The following is a 26,492-nucleotide window of genomic DNA, read 5'->3' on the forward strand; positions in this document are numbered from 1 at the left end:
GTTTACCCCCCCCCTGTATTTTTTACTCGCCTCTAACGTGGTGGAGGCGTCGTATCTGAGAAAGGGAATTCCCCAAATGGGACTTGGAGGAAAACAAGGAAGCCGAGAGCTCCGGGGAGAAGGGAAACTTGTTTGCTGGCAAGCACAGATAGATGAGGGAAGCAGAGGGAAAAAAAACACACACACACTTCCACGTGAAATGCTGTCAGTGGAGTATTGATGGGAGCTGCGGTGAGTGTGTGTGTGTGTATAGCTGTAATGTGCATGTTTGTGTACTACATGACTTTATTGTGGTGTGAGGGTAAAATGGGGGTAAAGGAGGTTGCTTTTCTGCGATACAAAGCCCAGCAGTGCAGCGTTACTCAGATAATAGCCTACTTAAGTGATACCGTTAACCGTGCGGCCATTGCCCCTTTGCCCCGTGAACCTTATTTGCTTTGATTGCCCTTGCTGTCCTGTTTTTTAACACCAACAAACATACACATTCTCTGAGCGAACACAAAGCTCTACATGTCGCTTATTGTAGGCAGTCCTCACTTTGTCCCGTCAACACCACCCAGAGTCAAAGGTCATTGGGTTACCTTCTTTCAACGCCCCCGTCTCTGATTGGAGCCGAGCCGCGGAGGCAGATTAATAATAAATAAAGTAGCAGTTGACTTGATAACAATCCAGTAGGGTGCAATAAAGAGGACTTGGCCTGGACACGGGTTCAACTCCTCACCTCTTTGAAGCACCGCCGGCGTAGTAAAAGGTGCCTCAGCTTTGATAGGCTCGTATAAACGCCTGTGAAAGTCCCTATTGGAAGAGAGGGAGCCCCTAATTCCCGCCTACACAGGAAGTGACCGGTTTGTCTTCCACTCACGTTTAATTGGCCCGACTTTACTGACAGCACTTGACTCAATAACCGTTTATGACCCAAGAGTTTTATGTGTTGTTTTTGGACCCGGCAGGAAACACATGTTGTGAAATTTGAAAGGCACAGTGACTCTGCAGCATGTGACTGAGGTTTATTGATTGGGGCAGTAAAAGTAATGTGAGAGGACACGGTGTATAACTGTTGCCCATACAGCGACGTCTTATAGGAGGACGACATGACTGGAAATAGGTGATGAGGAAATATGGAAAATAAAGGGTTTGTCTGACATGCCTTATACCACATACGTTTCTTCTTTATTAAACATGACTTCACCCTAACCGTAACTCATTTTTGTAACTTCTTCTTTAAAATTCCATTTTGGCCTATATACCATGGATGTATAGAAGAGATCTTACAGCACAGTGCAGTATTTTCCTACCACTTTAGCTTCTTAAATCCATAAACTAAGTCACGCCTGCTTACTTTTGCAGAGAATGGTGAACTTTAATACCCAGTTTTTTTTTATTTTTCTGATCATTTTTCATCACACCACAGTGTCCAGTCTGTGAGGCATCATTGAGATCAGTGAAGTAATGGAGCGAGTATTTGCATGAGTGCAGTGTGTCTAAATGCTGTGTGTATGTGTGTGTGTGTGTGTGTGTGTGTGTGTGTGTGTGTGTGTGTGTGTGTGTGTGTCCTTGGAGCAGGTGGATTGCAAGGGGCGGTGAAAGAGTGTAGGACAAGCACACACACACACACACACACACACACACACACACACACACACACACACTCACACACACACACACACACACACACACTCACAGCACAGAGCCGATCTAGTCTAATTAAAAAGCACAGCAGTGATTTCAGGGGTTCTGTGAAAGAGGGAGTGAATGTGTGTGTGTGTGTGTGTGTGTGTGTGTGTTGTATTAGGTCGCTGGCTCCAGCATGATCGCCCGTCAAATGAAACAATGTATTCCGCGGGACCTCGGGGTTTCCATTTGAGTATTCAGACGCGGCGCTGCAACGAACTGTGGCTGTTTTATGTGAAGAAAAAGTTGATAATTAGTCCCACAGTGACTGAACAATGAGATGGAGAGTGAAAGAGAGAGAGAGAGAGAGAGAGAGAGAGAGAGAGGAGGGGGGGGGCATTGAAGGAAGAGGAGAGAGCGCTTAGCACACTTAATGCTCCGACCTGACACTGTCTGGGAATCATTGATCAATTGTTTATTTTGGGGTTTAACCCTTTTCTCTCCTGTTTGAATGATCAGTAAATCAGAATCAATCCACTTGTCTGATTTGATTAGCAACACAATTAAGAAACATTTCTCATCAACCTGAGTGGCTTTTTTTTTTTGTCTGGTTTTGCAAACGGGACCAGATATCAAACTATTGTCATTTTTGCCTTTTTTATTTTTTCGGAAGCCTTCATTCATTATTTTTTCAAAAGGGGCTCTGCTAATAATTAGGAATTAAAATGCTGTCTTTTTGCCTCACTTTCCACTAATTAGCTTGACAGAGACATTGGGTACTAATTCTCTGTAGTTACCCCCCCTCCCCTCCCCTCCCCAACATCCACACATACACCCATCAAACTCCCCTCCACATGCGTACACACTCACACAGCCACACAGACTAAATCTTTGCGGGAAACCATGGCAACACCTCGCATGTTTTTGCTGTGATCTGGGCTCACCTTGTCATGTTGCTGCAGAATTAACTAAATCAAACTCAGAAGGGGGCTCTGACATTGCTGAATTGATTATTAAGCAGCATGAGATGTTTGTTATGGACGGTGCCTGTTGGCCTTTCTCGCATTACATTACATAATCAAATAATTTCCACGCCTAAAAAGTACAAAAAATACACCGTATTATCTTGAGAATAATCGATTTTTCCGACTCTTTGTTTGGCTTTGCATTTTAAGGGTTTTCCCTTTAATCATTGCCCAGCATTCAGTGGTTGGAGAGTGTATTTATCGACAAAAATATAATCATTTTATGGCAGAAAAGTAATTTATGAGTCATTACCACTGAGGACACTGAGATTATTTCGTCTGGGTTTTTTTCTGGGGATTTGGGGGTTTAAACAACCTGCAAGGAGTTGTATATTCTACAATTAAAAACATTCACATGATGAGTGTGTCCGTTGCTAGTCTCTCTCATTCCTGGGTTTAAAATGTATTGTTACTCCCTCCATCCCCTGGACCCTAAAAGGATGGAAGGTGATGGGAAGTGCAGCAAAACACATAAAAAACATTCTCCCTCTCGCATTTTTAAAAGGCTTTCTGAGCAACTCAGGAACTTTTATTTCCACGTCTGTGCATCATTTTTGCTTAACGTGCAGATGAAAACAAGTCTATTATTTGTCTGGTTGACCTGCGTGGGACGTCTGTGTGTTAAAGCCTAAAGCTCTGCTGCTGGGTGATCTTATGTAAGGCTATATCAATGCTTCTCGGAGGTGTCGGCGGTGTGAAAGCCGGGGTTCAGGAGTCTGATCGGGGGTCAGACAGCTGAGTGGCAGCAGGAAAAAGCACATGTCATGTTTGTTTGGAGCCTCCTTTGTCATGCGCTGCACCCCCTCCCCCTTTCCTGCCCTCCTCTTGGCCTTATTTAGCCCCCCCCTTCGCCGTGTCACCCAGAGGTCAGGGTGAGCACGCACACGCTACACGCCAACTCACACATACACAAGAACAGACAGACAGACACACACGCATACAGATTGTAATAGCATGGTAGAGTGCATCATAGATGGAAGTGCCTTGAAGGACCTGCTTCTCATTCTCTAGACCTCATTAGCTGCTGATTTATCTCCCCCTCCTTCCTCCTAATGCTCTGGGTGGGTGGATGGGGGGGTGTGAGTGTGGGAAGGGGGCACTGTGTGAGAAATATTATGTGTATTTCCATGGATTAGTGTCTGTATGTGTGTGTCTGAGAGATTTGGCGTGAAAGAAGGTATATTTTAGTGTGCGTCGGTGTGTTGGTGTCAACTAGACACAGGGACTCTGTCATTCCACATTAGCCCACTGTGAGCACACTCGACCTGGGGTCAAACAGATTAATAAAAGATCACACACACACACTCACACACACACACACACACACACACACATAGAGCTACTACCTGATTAAATATTCTGCAGCCCTGCGCTTCATAATCATGACAAGTACACACAGCGCTCCGGTCCACCATTATCCATTTAGCACATTTTTGTCTTGTCTTGCAATAATCTGCTCAAAACCCCCAGTGAGCTTATTATTGTCAAGGAAAAGTTCTTATAGCTGGGCGTAAAGGTAGGATTTTGGAAAGATGCAAAGTGTATTTTGCACGAGGAATTAGTGAAAAAAAAAGACTTCCCATCAAGATGAGTTCCTGCGCTTCTATTATAAGTGATTACAAGATTGATGCTTTAAGAAAAAAATCGTATTGTCTCACTAATAAGTACGACACATTCTGTTTTGTTATGATATAAAAGGATGGTGAAGACATTAGGTTAAGGAGCAGCTCTGGTGCTAATATGATTGTAACTCTGCCCTACATAATTCATCGACTCCTGGGGAATGGATCTCTTGGGAGGGGAACCTTTTTTTTTTTTTGCCTTTACCTGATTCCCTCTACATTGCTGTCTCAAGAGACGATTCACAGGGAGAAAAAAAAAGCGGTGCATTTTGAAGTCCTCTTTAAAGTAAAAAAAAAAAAAACTAAAACCAAAGTTGTCAAGTTGTAGCAGTGTCCCCTGATAAATACAAATTATTCTTTTTGTCTTTAAAATATGAACCATTATGACCCATTCATTCCTGAGTTAACATGAGACATTAAAGGGATATTTCGGGTGTTTTGAAGTGGGGTTGTATGAGGTACTTATCAGTGTATTACCTACAGTAGATGACGGTCGGCATGCCACCAGTTTGGAGAAACAGACAGGAGTTACTGCACGGAAGTAAAGCATTTCTACTGCTGTGGACGGGGCCGGCAGAAAAACTTATTTTAGCCACCTAAAAGAAAGGCTCACCTAAAAAAAATCAATATCAGTTTAAGTGTAGGCTATATTTAGAATATTTTCCCCGCTGTATCGTGCCTTCAGATGGGGAACTGAAGCCGCTGTATCTATCTATGCTCTTGCCAAAGCCATCAGACTCCATTGAAAAAACCTGTAATTTTACCTTGCAGTACACGGGGGTTGCTGGTCTACCGCTGCCTCGATCGGTTAGTTTATTTGTGCTATTGTGTGACTCCATCCATTCATTATCTGTAACCGCTTATCCTGTTCAGGGTCACGGGGGGGCTGGAGCTGATCCCAGCTGACATTGGGCGAAGGCGGGGTACACCCTTGACAGGTCGCCAGACTATCACAGGGCTGACACATATAGAGACAGACAACCATTCACACCTACGGGCAATTTAGAGTCAACAATGAACCTAACCTGCATGTCTTTGGACTGTGGGAGGAAACCGGAGAACCCGGAGAAAACCCATGCTAACACGAAGAGAATGGATTTGAACCTATATATATGTATAGCTGTCTAACGGCAAGGTAAAGCGGTGAAAATATTCTAGAGTACACTTAAGCTGACATTGATTTTTTTAGGTGAGCCTTTCTTCTAGGTGTCTAAAATACGTTTTGCTGCCGGCCCCGTCCATATCAGTCTATGTTTAGGCTCCAGTATTATGATTTTTCATGGCTTTGTTCTTAAATTTCTCTACAACATTCACAGAGATTGCATTAGTGTCATCTTCTCTAACCTCTTCCTTTGCTTGCTCCTGTAGATGTGAAGAACCTGGAGAACTTCCACCTGGTAGAAAGCGTGCAGGAGCAGGTCAACGCGGCGCTGCTGGACTACGTCATGTGCAACTACCCGCAGCAGACGGACAAGTTCGGCCAGCTGCTCCTCCGGCTGCCGGAGATCCGAGCCATCAGCCTGCAGGCCGAAGAGTACCTTTACTACAAACACCTGAACGGCGACGTGCCCTGCAACAACCTGCTCATCGAAATGCTTCACGCCAAGAGAGCTTAGGACAAGGACTGCGCTACCCATAATGCAGCGGTGCAGACATCCTGAGAGTTTTGCTGCAGCACCCAAAAACTCCAAAATAACTTGAACCTCCAGCTTGACTGAGTGATGACCTGGAGGACGGAGAGCAGAGAGTGTTAGCAACCACCTTGTTTATATTGAGCTCATTTTGATCTTCAAGTTACAGCTTGGAGGACAGATTTGGACACAGATAGAGACAGATAATGTGCACACACAAACAGCATATGGATCCCTTTATTCTAAAAAAAAAAAAAAAAAAAAGAAGAGCCGCATCTCCTCAACAACCACACAGACAAAGACAATATGGAAAGGAAAAAAGAAAAACACTTGAAACAAACATTTGGCACGAGATGGGATCTAATCGTCAAGACCGGCAGGCTGCAACTTATAGAATGAACAACCCTTGAGTGTTTCAGCGCTGGTGACATTGAGAGAGGCTTTTTGTGCTGAGAAAGTAAGCTGAGTAACACCCGCCATCTTTCAGACAGTTTTGTGACTAGAGCGGTGGCTTATTTCGGTCGACGATCTCTCACTAAAACCGGCTTTTAGCCGTCGTTGGTACTGTAAAGACAAACGGACAAGCAGTCAACCAGGCCAGAGACTCGTACCCACTGTCACATCTGTTTTTTGAACTCACATAAGATGCCCACCACGGCAGTTTGACCTGACTGCGAAGGGAGAAAAAATAAAAGAGGAACATTCTTTAATGAACAAAATGATAAATAGGCCGATAAGAAGAAAAATAAATGTTTTTTTGTTCTCATGAAATGGAAGTCATTTGCTCCTCGTGGTCACCTTGTGGTTCCCCTTTCTTATTCCACCACCCTGAATCATCTTAAACTATGTACCTCAGAAAGACCAGTGTTAAATAAATTCAATTAATAATGTCAGCTGAAACAATTGTATTTATAGCCCTTTTTCATGCAAAAAAAGAAAACACCCTCCCTTTTTATTATTATTTCATTACAACTGGAACAAAACAAAGTGTGATTCTGGGGACGGAGAAGGATCGACCCTGCCTTTGTCCGGAAAGACCAAAGCTTGCTGCAGAACAGAAGAAGGAAATTACAAAAAAAAACTTAATAATCAGTATTATAAGAGAAGAAAAAAAAAGATTTGTGATGTCACAGTTATGTGAGTCTTGCCTTATTTCATTACCATGCTAGCTAACCGTGCAGATGTGAATGAAAATATGTACAAATATATATATAAAGTATTAATGTTGTAAAAAATTTAAAAAAAAAAGAATAATTCAACAGGTGTTTACATTCATGTGGTCATATGGGAGAGAACTGTGATGAAGCATAAATTGCAAAGCAATGATTTCCTAAAAAATGAAATCAACGAAATGAAAAAAAAAAGAAGATCCCTCTGGTTTGCTTTCTTTGGTGTGTGTACAGTGTTTTTTATTTGTTTCGAGCAGTACTTAAATTATGTCGTGAGACACTAAAATCAAAAAGGAATCACACTTAAAATATTAATTTCTTTCTGTGTCTGCTGGCATTCAAACGTTTGTTTCTTAAGCGTTGCTGTGTAAGGGTTCCGTTTCACTTTCAACCTTTTTTGTAGACTTTTTTTTCTTTTTTATTTACAGTGCTTTTACCTTTTTTTTTTGTTGATGTACAGTATGTCACTGGTTACGCTTAATAATGAAGATAATTTATTGCGTCTCTGGGTTTCCATCTTTGTGTTACATGACGTGAGGTGTCCGCGCCAGAATAAATTTGTTTACTGTAGCATGTTCTTTGTTTTGTTTCCACAAGTAGTTCAGTGATGCAGGTCTGGAGCAAAAATAATGGGCTTTCAAAAAGAAAAAAAAAAGAAAAAATCACCGCAATTTTTTGGTCTTTTAAATGTTTATGCAAGTTGAAAAGAGTATTGTATTTAAGCGAGTAGGCGTGAAAGGTGTTTGTGCCACTTTCGTTTTTCTTTTCAACCTGCACCATTGTTCTTTCCGGTTTGCTCTTATACCAAAGACTGCATCTTTCCCCCTGTGAGCTGTGACTTCTAGTATTGTGTCCAAAAATGAACCAAACTGGCTTTTTTTTCTTCTTAAAAAATGGCACCCTAAATTATTTCCATGTGGAGTTTTTCCCCATGTACTGTAGTTGTTGTTACTGTTCTTTTCAAAATGTCCCGACACTTGCCTCCCACAACAACCTGTGGTGTTTATTTGTTTCAACATCTTGTCAATTAATTCATAGAACGATCACAAGTCTTTCAGTGGCATGTTTAATGTACAGAAAATTCACTTAAAAATCCCCCATGTCATTAAGCAGTTCCTGGTCCCACCCTCATTAATTAAGTCTATTGATCAGACAATCTTTTATCACCCACTTTCTCAAATTTCTGTGTTTAGGTTCTGCAGCTGCCTTTGACTTCCTGTAACATACAGGTGATACCACATGCAGGCAATACAGTTGTGCACATTAATAGTGCATGACTTAGTGCAGAAGTCCCCAACAGGAGCTTGTTTTGAGATGAAGTTTGGTGAAAGTTTTCTGTCACTTCAGCTGTCAGAAGTTAAAGGGAATGGTCTGCAATTCTGTAGCTGTAAGAGCAACGGTCAAGACAGACTTGTACGCAGGATAAATGCTTTAACACGGATGACTATCTTTGTGCATTCACATGCTCATGTACGCTGTCAAAACATGGATACACGATGGATCAAAATGCTATTTCCCTCCCGCTTTGTCTGACTTTTGCTCCTCCTGCTGACATCCTGACTGCCCCTATCACTGCCCCCGTCCTGGGGAGTGTCTCTCTGAGGCTAATTGAATTTTTCCTCATATTTCAATAAATAATTATGCTTATAACACCAGATTCTCGCTTCCTGCGCACACTAACACAATCCACCTCCATTACATGTGTTTTTTCGTGGGGGGGAAATGAATAGCTATTCCAACATTCCTTGAATAACATGAGATCAGATGAAGAATCAGAGATGCTGTACAATATTACTCACTTGTTCTGATTCATCTTGTTGTTTTTTTCATGCCATTCTGGCCTTTATTTGGCAGTAGAATGACAAGAAACCAGAGGAGAGAAAGGGGGATGTGATAAAAGTGTCCACCTGAATCAAGTGTCACTCTAATGGGTCAAAAATACACCCCATTACTCACTTCAGTGGACAATATACACTAACGCTTTCACAAGCAAATGTACAGCAACTGAAGCCATGAAAGAGAATACACCATGAAAAACATACAAACATACCAAATGCAAAAACAATGCACTTTTAGTGAAAGCTTGGAAATTTGAGAAAAGTTTAGATTAAAATTCTAATTGAGGCATTTAGCTAACATTATTGTACAGCGCATCTTAAAATAAAGGCACTGTTAAAGGCAGAATGAGTCCTGGATCACTGAAAATACAACCGGTATGAAGGTATGAAACACGGATGTACCAAATATTCCTGCGTCTCTTCAGTGATCATAGGTGAGAGGAAACTAGAGCTGCCTCCTCTTACTTGATTAAGATTTCTTTAGTCGATTATTCATGCTGAATGACTCATTTCCAAGAAACTTGTGAACACATCTCTGTTAAACACAAGACTTACAGTGGTGCTTTTGTGTGATTCTTTGTGGAGAAACTCAGTTTTACAGATCGGTCGATTAGTCGACAAAATCATAGTCAACTAAGAATGTCTTTGGTCGAAGACAGTCCTACAGAAAACTGAAGATTTAAGGAAATAGGAGCTATAATATACAAAGAAAACATTTCACCATCTCACAACATGAAACTACAATCAACGTCACCGGCCAGGTCAGTCAACGCAGACGAGGCCGTAGCTTTTCTGAGGCGCAGGGCTGCGAGGGAAACAGGAAATTGTGAACTCCAGCTCCATGGGAACATGAAGAGTACAACCAGCCGGCAAGGCGTCCGTCTCTGAGGGAGGAGGCTCCTGGATGGAAGACAGGGAGTAGTAAGTGGGGAGTGTCAAGTCAAATTAGGAAAACAATATTTATTTGCACTGTAATAACACAAAACTGAGGTCACATAAAATACACCGGTAGACTTTGGGAGATGACGGAGACATGGCGCCGGAAGTAGGGGGTGAAGGGGCCGTCGTAACCACAACCTGAATTGAAGCATTTATTTACGCTTCAGGTATATATTTTTTTTAAGATAAGTGCGTAAACACGAGGTTGATACCCAATAAAAAAGCACTGAATAATATATTTATCCACATTTTGCAATCGGCGGAGCAGAGTGTGCTGTGGATCTTTATCCAATCGGAATCAACCATTGTGTAACCTAATTCAAATAAAATCAAAGTGATCTGACATCCAGCCCGCTACAGTTTCATAATGAACCGAAAATATTTTTACACTTCTTGCGACCTACTCTAGGTCTGCTTGGAAAGGCCCGACAGTGAGTTTTACAGCACCCCTCGCCCGGACCTCGCTGCTTCGCGGGGCCGTTGAGTTCTCGCCGCGCTGTGCGTCCTCTCCCTGTGGGGAGGGACGAAATTCCCGGCGCGACCGTCAACCAGGGCACTGTCCTCAGTGCGAGGGGTCTGTGATGATGACGGTTCTCATTTAGCATGATTATGCTGTGTGACTTTTTGCCATCAGCATTCATAATTATATAACCTTTATGATTAAATTGTTTACTCTAGCACAGAGTTCTTCATAGAGCTAGACTCGTAGTTTTGCTCTCAAAGTGCTCCAGATTGATGCATTTAACTTTGATATGTTAAAAAACGTTCTTCCGGGGAGCTCCACACCACAGTCTCTCAAAATCCTGTGAGAAACGCTGTATTACGTCATCCAAAGCTGGCTCCACTACTTCAAAACTCATTCCAGCGCCACTGGACGGAGACATTTTCCACCTCGTATTGGGAGAAAGTCACATTGCAGTATACAGTATTTGTAGTTATCACTTCCTCTTTAAAAAAATCATCCCTTGTAATTGGTTGGATGATGCGTAAATGTCTTTAAACATAGTGTCCTGTTTTTCATGTTACCTTGTTTTACATTTCCTTCATGATTCATTGAGATTTGTTTCTATCCGATCAGTGTTTCAGTGGAATAAAGCCTGTCTTACTGTATATGACATTGACCTTTACTCTCGTGTCTGCATACAGTTTTCATCTGCATCATCTGTTTCAGTCTTGCAATCAAACTGCCCCAGTTAGACTATAACTATTATATAATATATAAAGTTTTAAAATCAAACCCTGCCTTATTTTTGAGTGAATGCATTAACCTGATTTGCGGTCTCAAATTGAAGTCTTTAGAACTTATATTTCGAAAACGATATTTTATATAAAAATCAATTAAAATTTAAAAAGCAGCTCTGTTCAACTTGTGACTCCAGTCATCCCGTCAACCTTCACCAGCACAACCTCCATTACTTATTGAAACATACATCTGCTATAACAAAGTGATTTTTGGCATGAGGTTAATGAACGATCTACTGTAAAGACCTTCACTTTTTTTTAGGTACAGTCTTATGAAAAATACATGGAATCGTTTGCTAATAAATGAAGAATCATTTTCATAATTTTCTTGTTTTTTTATATTACACAAGACACTAGACTGACTGGTCAGACACCACATAGCCATATTCCTCTGAATGATCCAACCTGTAACTACCTTTCTCTCTATTAGATACATTCATGCCTTTTTTGTTTAATATCCACGTTGAGGCTAAAATGCTCATTTTGCTCTTCTGAAATAAACAAGGTGTTAAAAGGTTGCCTATTCTATTAGTGTAATAATACTGGGGGTGTAAGAGTCTCTGCAGAATCACAGTGCAGCAGAAACTGCTGATGTTGTTTTTGTATATACAGTTGGCTTTTAACTTTTCTACATTTTCAATGATAGCCAACAGGTTTTTAAATGCCTCTCGTAAATGAAAAAAAAACAGACCAAACTTTTGACAATCTATTCTTTTCCATTTTCTCTCCATGAAGCAAATGATATGAGGGATTATTGGACTGCTGAGTTGTTGATGATAGTGTTCTCGTGCAGCATTAAGGATGCCGGTCACAGCCGGGCCGAGAGGCCAGCTCGATCCCCGGCGCGCAGCGTTGCAATCCTCACTTGGAGCTTGGCTTGCAGTGCCTGGCCTCCTGTCTGTAAATGTGTTAAACCTGCTTTCACTCGCCCTGAATTTGTATAAATAATGTATATACATTTATCCACGGACTCTAACAAGTGCCGCCTCAGGTGAAAATACTCAGAAATGCATGCTATGCGCATCCCCGAAGGTGGACATCAGCTCCAAACCGACCAACTCAAAAGATAACCACACAGAGAGCAAGAAAAAAGAAAAAGAAAAAAAAAACACAAATGAATAACTCGCCAAAAGCAACATAGGCTACACACAGTTTTTCTCTCACACACACACACACACACACACACACACACACACACACACACACACAGAGAGATGCAGCACTGTCAGTTTCTAAACAAGTTCTCCTTTCCGTCACACAAACAGCCCCAAGTCGTGTCTGCCAGTGTTATGTGAAGCTTTTAAACTCTGGAACCACATCACTCGTGTTTACCGAGATGCGCCTGTATGTTTCCCTGCATTGTCAAAGCGCAGTCAAAGAGAAAGAGATTGAGGGCACAAGAAAAAAACAAAAGCTTTTGGAAGTGTTCCAAGATTGCAAGAAAAGGTGCAAGTGAACGCTGGAATAGGCCAGTTTGGTATTCAGTCCAGTGTCAGGCAGGACCGGAGGCTCAAGAGGCCTGAGAAGAGCAGAAGCAGTCGAAATAAAACAAACACCCGCCTGCCCAGCGCCACATGGTGGCAAAATTGGTGGAACACCAATCAATCAGTGAGTTTATAACAGATTATAACATTTGAACACAATTTACTGTAAATGCAATCTTAATTCTTCCTTATTTTTTTTTTTACAAGCTACCACCATAAGTTTTAACACAAAGTACCTGATTCTGCACACCATTGTGTATCGTGTCATTCTACGTCTTCAAGTTGAATATAGGCTACAATTCTCCATTCTTCATTCTCAGTATTCATCTGCTCTGTATTTTTTTACTGCTGAACTCATAGACTGTATACTGTATAAGAAGTGGACGTAGTCACCGCGTCATCAACAATTGGTTTGTGGTCTGCTGTTTTGAAGCCTTGAGTTTGGCATTTTGGCCCTAAAGCATACCCTGCTTTATGGTCTATTTGCACTAAATGGGGCCATCATTTACTAAATGAACATCATGCTGTATTGAAGAACTCATGTTTACAATGTTTACTGAGGTAATAAATCAAGAGAGAAGTAGGCTCATTTTCTCATAGACTTCTATACAATCGGACTTCTTTTTGCAACCAGAGGAGTCGCCCCCTGCTGGCTGTTAGAAAGAATGCAGGTTTAAAGCACATCCACATTGGCTTCACCTGGAGGTTTCCCACTAGGTTGAACCAAGAAGTTCCCTCGAAATAAAAAAAAGATTTCCGCAAATGAATTCATCGCATTATTGCATAAAAGCACACTACCGGAACAAGCACTGCCAATGCTGAAAAACTAAATTTGCATGCAGGTATACAAAAGGCACAGACCAACATCCTGTTGTTCATTAGTGAGTGAACATAAATAATTACTGGAACTGTAGTTCAGTTCTGGAAAGCTGAGACAAAGCTATTTTTGTCACCGGCAAAGTTTATGGCATTTATCATAAATCTTAATACAAAAATATAAGAGCTTTAGTAATTATTTCTATCTGATATCAGTTGGGTCCTGATTTCATAAAACATTAAGTACTAGTGTAAAATTAACTGTCATTGGTATTTTATTTAGATTTTGCCTCATATAACCAAAATACTCTCTAAATGTTAATGGTTGTCTTAAAAATATTTGGAAATAATCTCCAAAACCGAGCGAAGAAAAAGTTTTATTGATGAATAGAATGGTTTATTCATCTGTTTTTGAGGGGTAAAACTGGAGGGAGGCTCACAGGTGAAGAACAAGGAGGCTAAAAAGAAACAGCACAACTCTTCAGAGAGGCAATTATCCAACTTTCTAATCACTTATACCAAACAGCGACTGGGGGACCCATTGTTTGGCGGCCTGATGGACAAACTTTAAAAATGTAAAGATCAAATTAATAGGCTGGCATTGTTAATGGGAACACTCACTATTGTTATGCAAAAGCCTCACTGTGGCATGCAAAGCAAATACACTAAGGTTTGGAGATGGAATGGTTCGAAGGCCGCTGCCGTTTCATTTCAAAGCATGCATTATACATCATTGTGCATAAAGAGAAAGCCTACAGCATTATGATGTTTTTTTCCACGATGATTATCCTTTATTAGTCATTAAAAAGAGAGCGAGAGAGAGAGAAAAAATATAACTTTTAAGCACCTGAACCTCGCTGCCAGCATTCCATTAATTGCCTGCACAATGGGGAGAGCCTTTGGAGATTTTTCAATTTCAAAAAATGAGGAGCATGCATTCAGTCGTGCTCATGTTATACTAGCACTTAAATCCTACACAGCTCACATAAAAAAGGACTCAAGGTTGCATCCGATTGAAAGCCTCCAACTACAGCCACTTCAGAAATCCATTTAGCAAGCGGGGGGTTAGAACGTCTAATTCAAACAGAGTCGCCCTGTTAAAACGGTTGCACCAATGTCTTTTAAAAACACACACACACACACGCGTTCAGGTACACACTTTTCTCTCGTGTTTGCTTGGCTCCATTGTATGGAAGATGAACCTGGCACATAGAGAGATGACACAAAGAATTAATCTTGCCAGACCTCAGCCAAGTGGCGAAGGTGAATGCTTGACGGCACGTGGGATCTTGACCTTTGCTTCGACAATGTCAAAAAGAGTGCTCCACGGGAGCGTCAAAGAAAGAGGTCTGTGGCGTCTGTTAATAACATGACAGCCTGAATGTCACCACACTGTTCATCAGCTGCAGAGGCCTCGCTAAAGAGAACACATCCAAAAGAATAATTATATTTTTTGGAAGAACAGACAATAACACAAAACTTTCAAATAATACAATTATAAAGCAAGAAGAGGAGGGGAAAACTAGTCGCTCCATGAAGCGGTGTTTCATTTGTTGAGCAACTGATGATTGCAGTGTGAATGCTTGAGCCACTGTAATAACCATTACAATTTACGGTTATTAATATGGATTTATTTCTTTCATGCAACAGCCCCTGGACAATTGCTTGTACTTATTGTTGAACTTTAACACTTGAACCAGGATAAGTGAGCTTTTATTTTTACTCATAACCTCACAGTTCTGCTTCTGTTCGTTCTTAATAAACTGCTGTTATTACTGCGGTGAAATTCATCACTTCTCTCACCGCCGTTTCCCTGAACAGACTGCAGACTATTATACAACTGTATCAGACTGTCTTGCACTCAAAAATAAAGGTGTTTGTGTGACAGGTGCTTTGGCAGAGAAAAGAAAGCTATAGGGAATCGGGACACCCACACACTGCCATTACTTGCTTATTTATGTACTTCTTGGAAAGTTTCAATCTGCGACCTTATACCGAGTGTGCGGAACAACAAAAGTCAGTTCAGAAATTAGCAAGTTAATCAAAGTAGACATCTAAAGTATTTTAGTTATGTTTTTTTTCCCTAAATGGTTTCTATTGGCCATACTACAACTTACAACATAACCTTTTGACAAAAGTACAGACACACAAATACTCACAAATACACAACTTAAACTAATTCTTTGTGACAATATTGGAGTTTAATTACTACATGCCTGACCACAACACTAACCCTAAGGTAACACTTTTTCAGGTCTGAAAATTTCATAATAATTAAGTGATAATTAGCCAGTAACCTATTTGAAATTTCTTTGGAATTGCTGCCAAATTATCCCAATATTTACCTCAACATGTGTAGAAAATTACTTTATAAAAATATTAATTATAATCTGCTATTTCCCAATAGCTGGTAATTTATTTAATACATTTTCAGGAATAGAATACAAAGTTAATTGATATGCTTTATTTACATGTCTGCTGATAAATAGATCATAATTTGTAAATAACTTATTTGAAATTTCCTTAAAAATACTACCAGGTTACATTTGTGTACACAATGGTGAGATTTGTGCCTGATCAGAAGAGCCTTCTATTAGTTTTGGTTTTCCAGCTCCGATGAAGAACAGCGCACAGCAGCTTCTCAAGCCTAAGGGCCCTGTTTGAACAATTATATGCTATTTTAGCATATAATTATTAAATAATGTTTATAATAAAGTAATTTTAGATAAATTTTGAGGTAAATATTGGGATAATTTGGCAGTAATTCCAAAGGTTACTTGCTAATTCTCACCTAATTTCCATGGAATTTGCAGACCTGTAAAATGTGTTACCAACCCTAACCTCACCTTAATTCTAGTTCTAAACCTAAAACTAAGTATAAACTCTAAAATAAATGGTTCATGTTCTGGAGACCAGATTTGTGTCCCCAAATGTCAGGCAATTCCCCAAAAGTTATGGTGTTATTATGTTATTGTGTCCAGACAATGTGATTAATACACGGGCTTCGTCTGAAATCGCATACACTGCGCTACATACTCAATATGTGTACTATCGTTCATCTACTTTTGTGAGAATAAACACTAGTATGTATCTTTTCGAACACACTGAGCAGTAATTTACGACATCACTTCCTGAGAGCCTCTTTGCCGGTTGAAGACGTGTAACCATGGTAACCCGTGCCAACCTCATGTGATTTAGTTGTGAGAATCAAAGTCTAAATTAATTCAAAATATATATTACACCTAGCAAAGAAATCTTACAGTTACAGTTAAATTGAAGCATTATTAATGTGACAGACCTGTCCGTCAACATCCGTTATGAACGTTGTCGTCACTACCGCATTGCATTGTGGGATATTTATGCCGTCATAAAGGTCCAGCGTTGCGTACTGTAATATTTCTCTGAAAATAGCATGCGATTCGCGTACTATTGGTTTCATACCAAGACCTGTGTTCACGTGTCATGTGAAACTAAAAATAACGTTGACCTATTTTGTCACGCGACTCGTCGGTATCGTCTGTCCCATGAGTCCCATGAGTCACTAGTCAGTAAAGTTAACGTCAAACACGACTGTTTCCTAACCCTAACTAAAAGGTTGTGTTGCCTAAAACGTCCAATGAAAACGTATGTTATTTTGAAAGGACATTACGCATGTAACGAGCATATTGACGTATCCGTCCAAAAGGTTACACCGTGCCTCAGTCTCAGATGCCAAGGGGAACTGATCAAGCAGCGGTATATGACGAGTCGGGAGTGAGAATGTGTTGGCATGTGACATAGGAAGGGGAGCCACATCTGAATGGCTTGTTGAATCATGTTTTCTGATCTAGGCCACCCACAATAAACTGACTTTGTTCACAGTTTTCTGGGTTGGTAGGCACTAGGCTCCAGATACCCAAATGTATGTGCACAAACACTGAAAAAGTTATTTCTCCTTAGTTCATGTTGCCTGTTGTCTCCTGCGTTTGGGTCCACTTGCTCTTAATTACAACTACTCACATATAAGGATCTATTCAGCTATTTATCTACAGAAATAAATTGAAGTACACAGACACATACTTAATGATGCCTTTTGTGCAAACATTACTGAGCTGAGAGGAATGTCCTGCTCAAACAAAGGCAGCAAATGATTTGGCCTGCACTGCTTTTACTAAAGACTGAATGCTTTCCATCAAGGCCCTGTGCATTGCCAACCAGATGCCTGAGCAGATGATGTACAGCGCTTGAAAAACACACTATTTACAGACTGGCCTTAATGTAAGAGTTTTCATTGAACTGGCTTTAACATCACTGTTTGTTTGCAGTCTTAAGCTTTTTTGTTTTTTTACTGCAAAGTGCTACATAAATGTTGCAAAACAAATAAAGACGTACATCTGCATCATAAATCAAATCCTGTATATCCTTGAATGTACTGCATTCCATACCTATGAGAAAAACAAAAGCTTCAGCTTCAACTAAGTGCGTGTCTCTGCTGATGTGTCCGCAGGTGGATGTAAGTATCCGTGCATGCGTCTCTACACATACACATCTGCAGGTCTGTTGGTGAGATCAATATCCAAACCCTTAAGAGGACTGAATCAAGCAGAGAAAAACTTCCCTTTCATCTTTCCCTCCCCTCCACACATCCTTTCGTTCCTTCTCTGTTTCAGAGCACCACGGACAATCGCTGGCAGGCCTTCAGCTGCAAACAGCTGTTCTCAGACTGTCACTGTGATGGGAAACTGATTATTTAGTCTGCTGTCCCTCCTTTGGGACAGCAACAGTTTCTGTAAGCTACTGAGGACTCTTAAGAGGCTGGGTCCTTTGCCAGAGGCAGCAATAACACTGTAATAGAGGCTCCTATAAATGAACATCACAGACTTAAACATATAGCTATGAAAAAGGAGGAGGAGGTGTGGGCCCCAGAGGAAGATCTTTGGGGAACATCCCGTCAGCATCTGTGTTTTCGAGGGGCCAGGAGTTAAGTGTAACAGGGAAAAGACTGCCTCTCGTCACCTGAAGTTCTGGTTTTGTTGAGCTGGCGTTGATCAACCTGACAAGGCCTGGATCTGCTCCACTGAATCAATAATTTTCACCTCTATTTAATAATGTTAGCTTTCTGGCTGGGGAGCAAACAGGAAGGATGTTTGTGTGTACATGCTTTGTGTTGGCTGGACCTCTGATGGATAATGCCTGGTTCCTGGTAGCTGAGGCAGCTGCAGCCCACACCACAAGACCTCGGCCCAGCCCTAAATGGCAATGTATGCTCTGTGCTTTGCCTCTTCAGATTCCCAACCAGGTCATTGTTTCAATCCGACTAAATTCCCCAATCGCTGAACGGCCTTCCCACTTCATTCAGAGCTACCGCCCCTCCATGGGTGTAATAATACGTGTAATTGTATTGAACCGTTCGGTACAGGACGTTCGGTTCGGCCCATAACATCCTTTCGGTATAACCCTGTGACCCAAACAGCCATTTATGTCTGCTACTCGCACACGTGGAACAGAAATGATGGAGTATGAGATTTACTTGGCAAGTTTTGGCAGTGCACCAGGCGATCTCTTTCAGCTGTAGCAGATCTGTAATGTTAGTCCGGGTTAATCACGCTCAATGGACAATGATTTGTGTCAAGCTGTATGCCGACACCGTTAAACTGAAGTCGGGTATATCTGTGGATACACTTCAAACATTTAATTTACGACGGCATCGCCCGAATGTGTCGATTAGCTGAGCAAAACAAAAACAGACTGGACGATAGTCGTTCTCTCCACAGCGTTCAGGAAGTCTCCCACTGCGGATTCAGACTGTAGTGATAACTAATGCTCTATGTGTTTATTGCTGCATGTGCGACCACACGAGATTGTAAACAATCTGTATCCCCGCTACAATGTGCCTTCACGTGTGTCCGTTGTGCCTGCCCTGTATGAACGTGCTCAGTTGAGGAATGATCAACAGGTCGGAGCCTTATGATGGAGCAGTAAAGAACCAGAATCAGAAATACTTTATAGATCCCAAGGGGGAAACTGGGTTATATTTACATTCAATTCAATTTACATTACAGACATTTCTGTAATTTATTTGTATTTATTTAACTTGTATTGATAATATGTCAGTATTGAGAGAGTGCCTTCACTGTTAAAGTAAGAATTATAGCCAATGAGCCACAATAGAATGTACAAATCTTCAATATACATGAAAAGAAGTTATTATCTGCATATTTCTTTAGTTTCCCTATTGTACCGAAAACGTACCGAACCGAGAATTTTGCGTAGCTTTACATCCCTACACCCCTCACAACTACCGCATATGACAGAGCATCTAGTGTTACTTTGGTGAAGTGGTTTTCCCTCATTTTGGCGCCGTCTTTTAAAACGCTTTATTTTTCAACAGAGGCGTGATATGAATGCAAGCTCCACTACATCCTCAGAAACGTCGGGAAGTAAAGTCTAAGAACATCATAAGTACATGAAAGACTTCTTCCTGGCTGGTATCTGGATGGTTAACCACCCTTTTGTCAGTCTTTCATTTCTAAAATGTTAGCATGATTGTTTTTGCTGCTGTTTATTTTGAGTAACATATAGTAGCTCCTTAAGTCAAAAAGTCACTTTACATTTTAAAATAATTTCATGCTACATTAGCTTTCTAAAGTCAAGGGACACAGTGTCAGGACACAGTGGATATTTGTCATCCATGAATACCATATTACTACCAACTATAAAATAAGTGGGTACGGTAAAAGGAGAGACAAACACTATCTGCTTGGTTATATATTCACTGTAAAGGTGCCATTGAGCAAAGCATTCAAAACACCTGCTCAGAGACTGTGTGTATGTGAATGTAAAAAAAGGGTCACTGGAAAATAAAATGCAAGCTAATAACCCTGAGATGAATAAAGGTTAATAAATATGCTTTATCCATTCTGTAACTATTTTTCCACAAGATCAGAAACGGTGAAAACATACAGAGATAGAGCAAACAATGAACATTAGTTTTCTATGTCTGATCAAGGTTCTACTGACAATAACAAGAATCTGCAAAGTTCCAAATATAACTCTCAAAAACAAAAAACACATAATAGATGGCACGGCATTGTTGAATTGGCCTCCAGCACCCAATGCAAGATTGACAGCAAGTGGGCAGCCTTCTGGTAGAGCTCATGTTAACTGGCATTTGACAAGTTCTCTCTCTGGGAGTGTACCAGAGCCTAACAGTGCATATCAAGCTCACAGTCTAATGTGAGCTGAGTGATGTAAGGTGAGGTGAGGCTGTGTGGAGCCTGAGGCTGAACACTAAAGCACAGGGCAGCGGTCGGATCAATAGTGGCTCAGCCACAGACGGACGAGGTCGGGGTGGTAGGAGGCAACGAGACGACGCTTCCTGATGGTCCGGGCCTCCTCATTTATGTACACACACAGTGTTCTACATTAAAAATAGCATGCATAATCAATTACTGTGTAATTATTAAGTATATGTGTATGTTAACCAACTGGTGAAAGATAAAAAGCAACACTATTTGTTGAGAGTAGTTGGACTCATATGATTTGAAACTAGAGACCATCTTGCGATGGGATCACACCAGCTGCAATGACAAATGAGACCAGGCCCAATGGCCCCTTTTCCCCGCTTGCTACCCTCTACTTCTGGCGCCCTTTCTCGGTCCACACCCATCTACAAACTCGTCCTTCATTTTGATCACAACTACTCCCGTGTAAAGTTTCGGGACTGCAACTTGCACGATTGCAACACTATCACGTTGACAAAATCTGTGCCGCGGCGCTCGCTGTGTGTGCGTTTGACAGAGAGAGAGAAAGAGGGAGAGGACGAGGAGGTGGATTATTGCACGCAGTGTTTCTGTAAGTTATTAACTTACTTGGAACGCTGCTTTGTCACTTTTTTACCCGCCTGACTGAACCCGTGATATTTTTCTAGTAACCTCACCCGAAACCGCCCGACCCGTAGGACGCTCGGGTTGTGGGTTGACCCGCGTATAACTAGTTACCATCTAATATGTCACCGTTTGAAATATAACCCTTCGTCTATTTCCTATCCACTCTGAAACCACTGTCAATAAAGAAAAAAAGCAAGCACACATGTAAAAGTAATAAGAAACCTGCTCCCAACAGTAGAATTCCTCCCTTGTAATACCAAGCAGTTGTATTTGACCAATATTTCCATCTTGTCGGGGGGAGGACAGACACACCCAGTGTAGCCAAATCAGAAACAGACATCCACAACTGATATAAATGTCAGTTGGAATTTGTAAAAACTCATAAATAATGGATGCTCCAAGTAGGCAGGGGAGCATCTTCAATGAGCCCAGAGTGCCGAGTATGCTTTCTCATCTCCAAACCGAGGAGCGATCTTAATGACTGTGCCCGGAGACCTGGGGGTCTCTATCAGCTCCCCCAACCCCCCATTTCCCCCAACCCCACCATCGGACCCCCCTCGTCAAGCCCGTCCGTGCTCCCAACCACCACATATCGTACAGAGGGGAACATGAGCTCTTAAATTAAACATTCACAGCAGCGGCCGCTGCCTGTTTTAGGCAAATCAGCAGAAAATGAAACAAACAGGGCGCCTCATGAAGATCCATGTGTGCAATTGAGACAATTTTGGGGGGAGAGTGGGGGGGGGGGTCTCTTAAGTCTTGCGGAGAGCTGAAAACGCAAATATCTCCTTTTTTTGTCTTTTGTGGATAAAAGAGTCTGTTATCCAATGTTAAAAGGAGTCAAAGAACTGTTTATTTATGTGGATATATCTCTTTCTGTGCATTGAGAGGAGGATGAAGAGTGTTTGTGAGAAGAAATTGAAAAACTAGATTAGTAGAGAGAGAGGTATTTTGTTCAACATAATGACACTGGGCTCCATAGCATCCTGCATCATCAGGACTGGGGTCACCTCTGGGGAAGGATGACGGTGGGTGAGGTAGGGACCACTATCCCCCTCTCCTGACCTGAATTCAGACATAAACAGGAAATTGCCTACAGGAAGGAAGTCATATTTTTTTTACAGCTGTGCCCTGGACGACGACAGCATTGTGTGAGAGCTGCATTCTCAATATGCACGTTACTCAAGATGTCTGATGTCTGCAATGAGCCATTCGGTATCACACACAACCTGAAAACATGACAAGACGTGCAGAGCGAGGCTGGTGTTTTTGGTCATTGTCTTTTCCTGTCGCCATTAAAACGGCCTTTTCCTGCACCAGCTACAGATAAACCTTTTGTTTTTGTTCCTGGATGAAGATCAAAGCACCGGGTCCAGACTCGGGGCTTGTGATCTGTCAGGGTGCGGGGATTTATATGGCACTTGCATCCTACGATACTCATCACATCTGCAAGTCGCAGCGATAAATCAGATTGGCAGGGCTGTACAGCATTACATACAGTATATACGCTGTGGCCGTTTTAGAAGCAAATGTGTTTTTTATATTGTTAAAAGATAAAAATACAGTTGCTCTAGACGGAGTCTCGAGCCTCTTCTCTCTGTTATTGATGAGTTATTTCACTCATCAGTGCAATACCTTCGAGACGCACCCACAGGAACATGCACACTTTTTTTACGCACACAGATGAAGAGGCTTGATCAATTTCTCTGTCTGCCAAAAAAGGGTGGTTAAACTGGGCTGGGAGGTGGAGGTGGAGGCTGAGGACGGTGGGGGGAGGCAGCCCAGAGTCCTACAGGAAGTGATTTAATGTCCAAAAAGACATGCGCTTGTTTTTGCTCTGTCTCTTTCCTGTTGTGTTCTGATAGGGACTTCCTCTCCCCAGTGGGGATGGATACGGGTGTCATCCGTCCATCCATCCATCCCTAACCCCCACCCACACACGGAAATATCATTCTGCTGCCATGCCATCCCTGCAAAAGAACTCATCAAACTCTTTGGACATCAGCGCAAATGGTCACAAAGAGAGTGTGTGTGTGTGTGTGTGTGTATATGTATCTGGGCAGGCAGGGTGAACATATTTTAAACATTTATCTGATGCTCTCATTAACACATAATGAGTCATGAGTTGTGAATGAAACGGTTACAGAGGTTCAATCTTAAGACCATGAAAATGACACAAAGCAATACTGAGAAGGTAAAAATGCAAGCGGTGGGAAGCCAAAAGGAAGGACACATTCATTTGTAGCTTTGTGCGCACTGGAATCCCCAACCATTTGCGTGTGTGTGTGTGTGTGTGTGTGTGAGAGAGTGAGTGTATGAGCTATAACCTGTGCGTGTGTTCACTATGTATGGGCCTGGGGAGACAAAGGGCTCAACCCCAGCCATGGTAACACCAGGATGATCTCTTCCTGTCTGCCTCAGTATCTCTGCGACCAACTCCCTTCCTTTCCGCTAAAACACATAGAGATACACGCACACGCACACGCACACGCACACACACACACACACACGTTTGTGTTACCATTCTGGGCATCTCCTCTCGAAGACATTCTCTCCCTAATGGCTACTCTTGGTTTTATCTGTTTTTTGGATGAATTAAATATAATGCAATCCAATATAAACACTAGAAAGTGAACCTACTGTCAAGGTGATTTTAATGCCTCACACAAACACTATCAACAAAAATGAACATTATAGGCTTTATAAAGGTATTGCATTTGTTGCAGTTAAGGTTATTTTAAACACAGTTTTAGGTAGGGTTAGGAAACGGTCGTGGTTGACATTAACTTCACTGACTAACGACTCACAGGACTGATGATACTCATGAGTCACATGACTAACGACTGACGCGATAAAACAAGTCAAAGTTACCTCAGTTTCACACGGGACACAAACACCGGTCTCCTGGTTGAAAGTCCTGTGTTTGTTTGACCCAACAGTATAGGTTAAAAGTTTTTAGCTAGCCTTTTTTCTGCATAGAAAAATGAATTACTGTGTGGGTGTGTGTATGTCACCAGGTCTCTATGGTGTTTCCTCCGGTGACCAAAGCACCCCACACCACAATGCTCATCTGCTCTCTTCTCTGTTGAGCGATTTAATGCTGACTATCACACACAAATACACAATGACCCACCCGCCGACCTCTTCTCTTACTCATTCACCCCATCCAACAACACACTAGTACAGTGTCAGTCTCTCTCTCTCTCACACACACACACACATAGATGCATATGTGCTCACACATTCACCTACAGATGGAGGAAATAAGCTCAGCGCTGCCTGTTGTCTGCTGAGGATGTGAGGTGCAGTGATGGCACATTAACGATAGGACCCATGACAGCACTACGCATCGGCCTCACTGAACAAAGCAAGCGGCCAGTTTGTAATTCAATGAGGATTGTTTGAGTGAAACAATGGCTCTTGGCCCCACTGCGGGTTAGGAAAGGGTGAGAAAGGTGAGTTTGTCAGTGGTGTTTTTCTGTTTTAAGCTGCGGATGATCCCGTGGGTTCGATGGGATTGCGGATCAGAAATATCGCTGTGGCACAGCAACATCCGCTGTTGTTCAGGTAACTGACAAACAGGCTGACAATGAGTGGGCTGGAAGGGAAATACTGCCAGACACGCTCATTAATGGTACCATATAGTCTATTTCGAGGCAATATGACTCATATTATGTTTATTCTTATCCAAAACAACCTACAACGAATAAGCAAGTAGCAAGGAAGGAGTTTCCTCACTGTGTCTTTGAGAAACACTGAGCTTATGAGTGCTGTTTGTGACATTACTGTCATTGACATTACATTACTTTATGTGACAAACTATAATTATGTGATTATATATACAGTATATATATATTCCTTTCCCCTACACCCATACATATACCAATACTATGCGGCCTATGTGTGTGTGTGTGTTTTTCTTCAGTATTTGCATTCCTCGCAGCCCATTTGGTCTATGCTAATGGAGTCTACTCATGCAGAGCAGCAGGTCTTAATGAAAAACCTTTGGCTGGTGATCAGTGCTATTGATCAGCCTGAGCCCCGGCTTTAAGCAGGGCTAATTGATCAATCACCACTGGTTGCTTCGGATTAATGGAACATGACTGGCGCTCCCCTCCAAGACATACCCAAGCTCTCATGACTTAGTGTATGTACGTGAGATATGAACACTTACATTGTGCATATGTGAATATGTGAGAGCAGGAGTGGAAAACAGTATTAGATTATAGTGTCTGTGAAAGGCCCAATGTGGCCTTTTCCCCTAAATACGCCTGTTGGAGCACGGGAGTGGTTATAGAGAGAGAAAAAATATATATTGAGGCCTCGATTTGCTAATTTGTGCATGTGAGATTTAATTTGTAGCCTCTATTTAATTAAATCATTCCCACATTTTGGTTGATGACTCTCTTTAGAGCCATCTGAAGCCAGCAGGTATCTGTTCCATCTGCAGTTTCTGGATAAGACTTTTTGTCCCCCCTCTTTCAGGTGTTATGGTATGGTAACTCTAGCAGTGGCGCGGCCAGGTCACAGTCAGGTGCTGCCTGCAAGTAGGGATGTTTAATTTAGTAGTCAACACCAATACCGGTGAAATTCCACGATTCTCAATATCAAATATGATAAATCCCATGTACTTCGACATAAAGTCCTTTATTACCGTTTGCATACTGTTTTTTGCAAATGTATTAATAATGTCTTATGATCCGCCTCAAGTTTCTCACCAAGAAACTAAATTTTACAACTATATTTGAACACATCATGATAACAATTATAATTAACTTCCGCCCAATACTCATTTTTACCAAATAGAGCCTGGACGTATCATAGTTTAACTAAATGCAACCTCCACCTGTGGCACTCTTGGGCATGGGGTGGGTTCAGAAAGAAGGTATTATTTCATTATTAGAGGCTGTGACAGTCATAGCTTATCACATTCACTACTTCCACCCCCTTTAATTACAGAGCTCTTCCCTTCATGACACAGTTCTGAACCCAAACATTCTCTATCGCATCATGTTGCTCATCGCAGTCACACATCTACCTGTAGGCTATTATAATTAAAAATGTGGAGCTTCTGACAACATTTTAGCCAGGCTTGTTTCCAAAACGGTGAAGCTCGGGTGAAAGACTGGCAGGAACGGACAGTCCTGAGGGAGTTATAAGTGGAGGGAGAAGTTTTAAGTGATTTCGCCTTATGATGATGTGCAGAACAAAGTGTGTAGAATAATTAATCAAAATAACACGTCTGAT

General features: G+C 41.6%; 2 protein-coding genes across 3 annotated transcripts in view; one reads left to right on the plus strand and one right to left on the minus strand.

Moving 5' to 3' along the window:
• The window catches only part of nr5a2 (nuclear receptor subfamily 5, group A, member 2), a 77,254-nt gene extending 69,626 nt beyond the window's left edge, over nt 1-7,628 (plus strand). Inside the window, exon 7 of the mRNA XM_074634579.1 lies at nt 5,627-7,628. Within this exon, the coding sequence (XP_074490680.1) occupies nt 5,627-5,874 (248 nt within the window). The 3' untranslated portion in view covers nt 5,875-7,628. The remainder of the gene's footprint in view (nt 1-5,626) is intronic.
• Nucleotides 7,629-8,518: 890 nt separating this feature from the next.
• Nucleotides 8,519-26,492, minus strand: part of LOC141767364 (adhesion G protein-coupled receptor D2) — a 105,938-nt gene continuing 87,964 nt past the window's right edge. For both annotated transcript variants that reach the window (XM_074634578.1, XM_074634576.1), the window contains one exon: nt 8,519-9,796. In XM_074634578.1, the coding sequence (XP_074490679.1) occupies nt 9,659-9,796 (138 nt within the window). In that variant the 3' untranslated portion in view covers nt 8,519-9,658. The remainder of the gene's footprint in view (nt 9,797-26,492) is intronic.

Source organism: Sebastes fasciatus, chromosome 5, assembly GCF_043250625.1.
Source record: "Sebastes fasciatus isolate fSebFas1 chromosome 5, fSebFas1.pri, whole genome shotgun sequence".
NCBI classification, from domain to species: Eukaryota; Metazoa; Chordata; class Actinopteri; order Perciformes; family Sebastidae; genus Sebastes; species Sebastes fasciatus.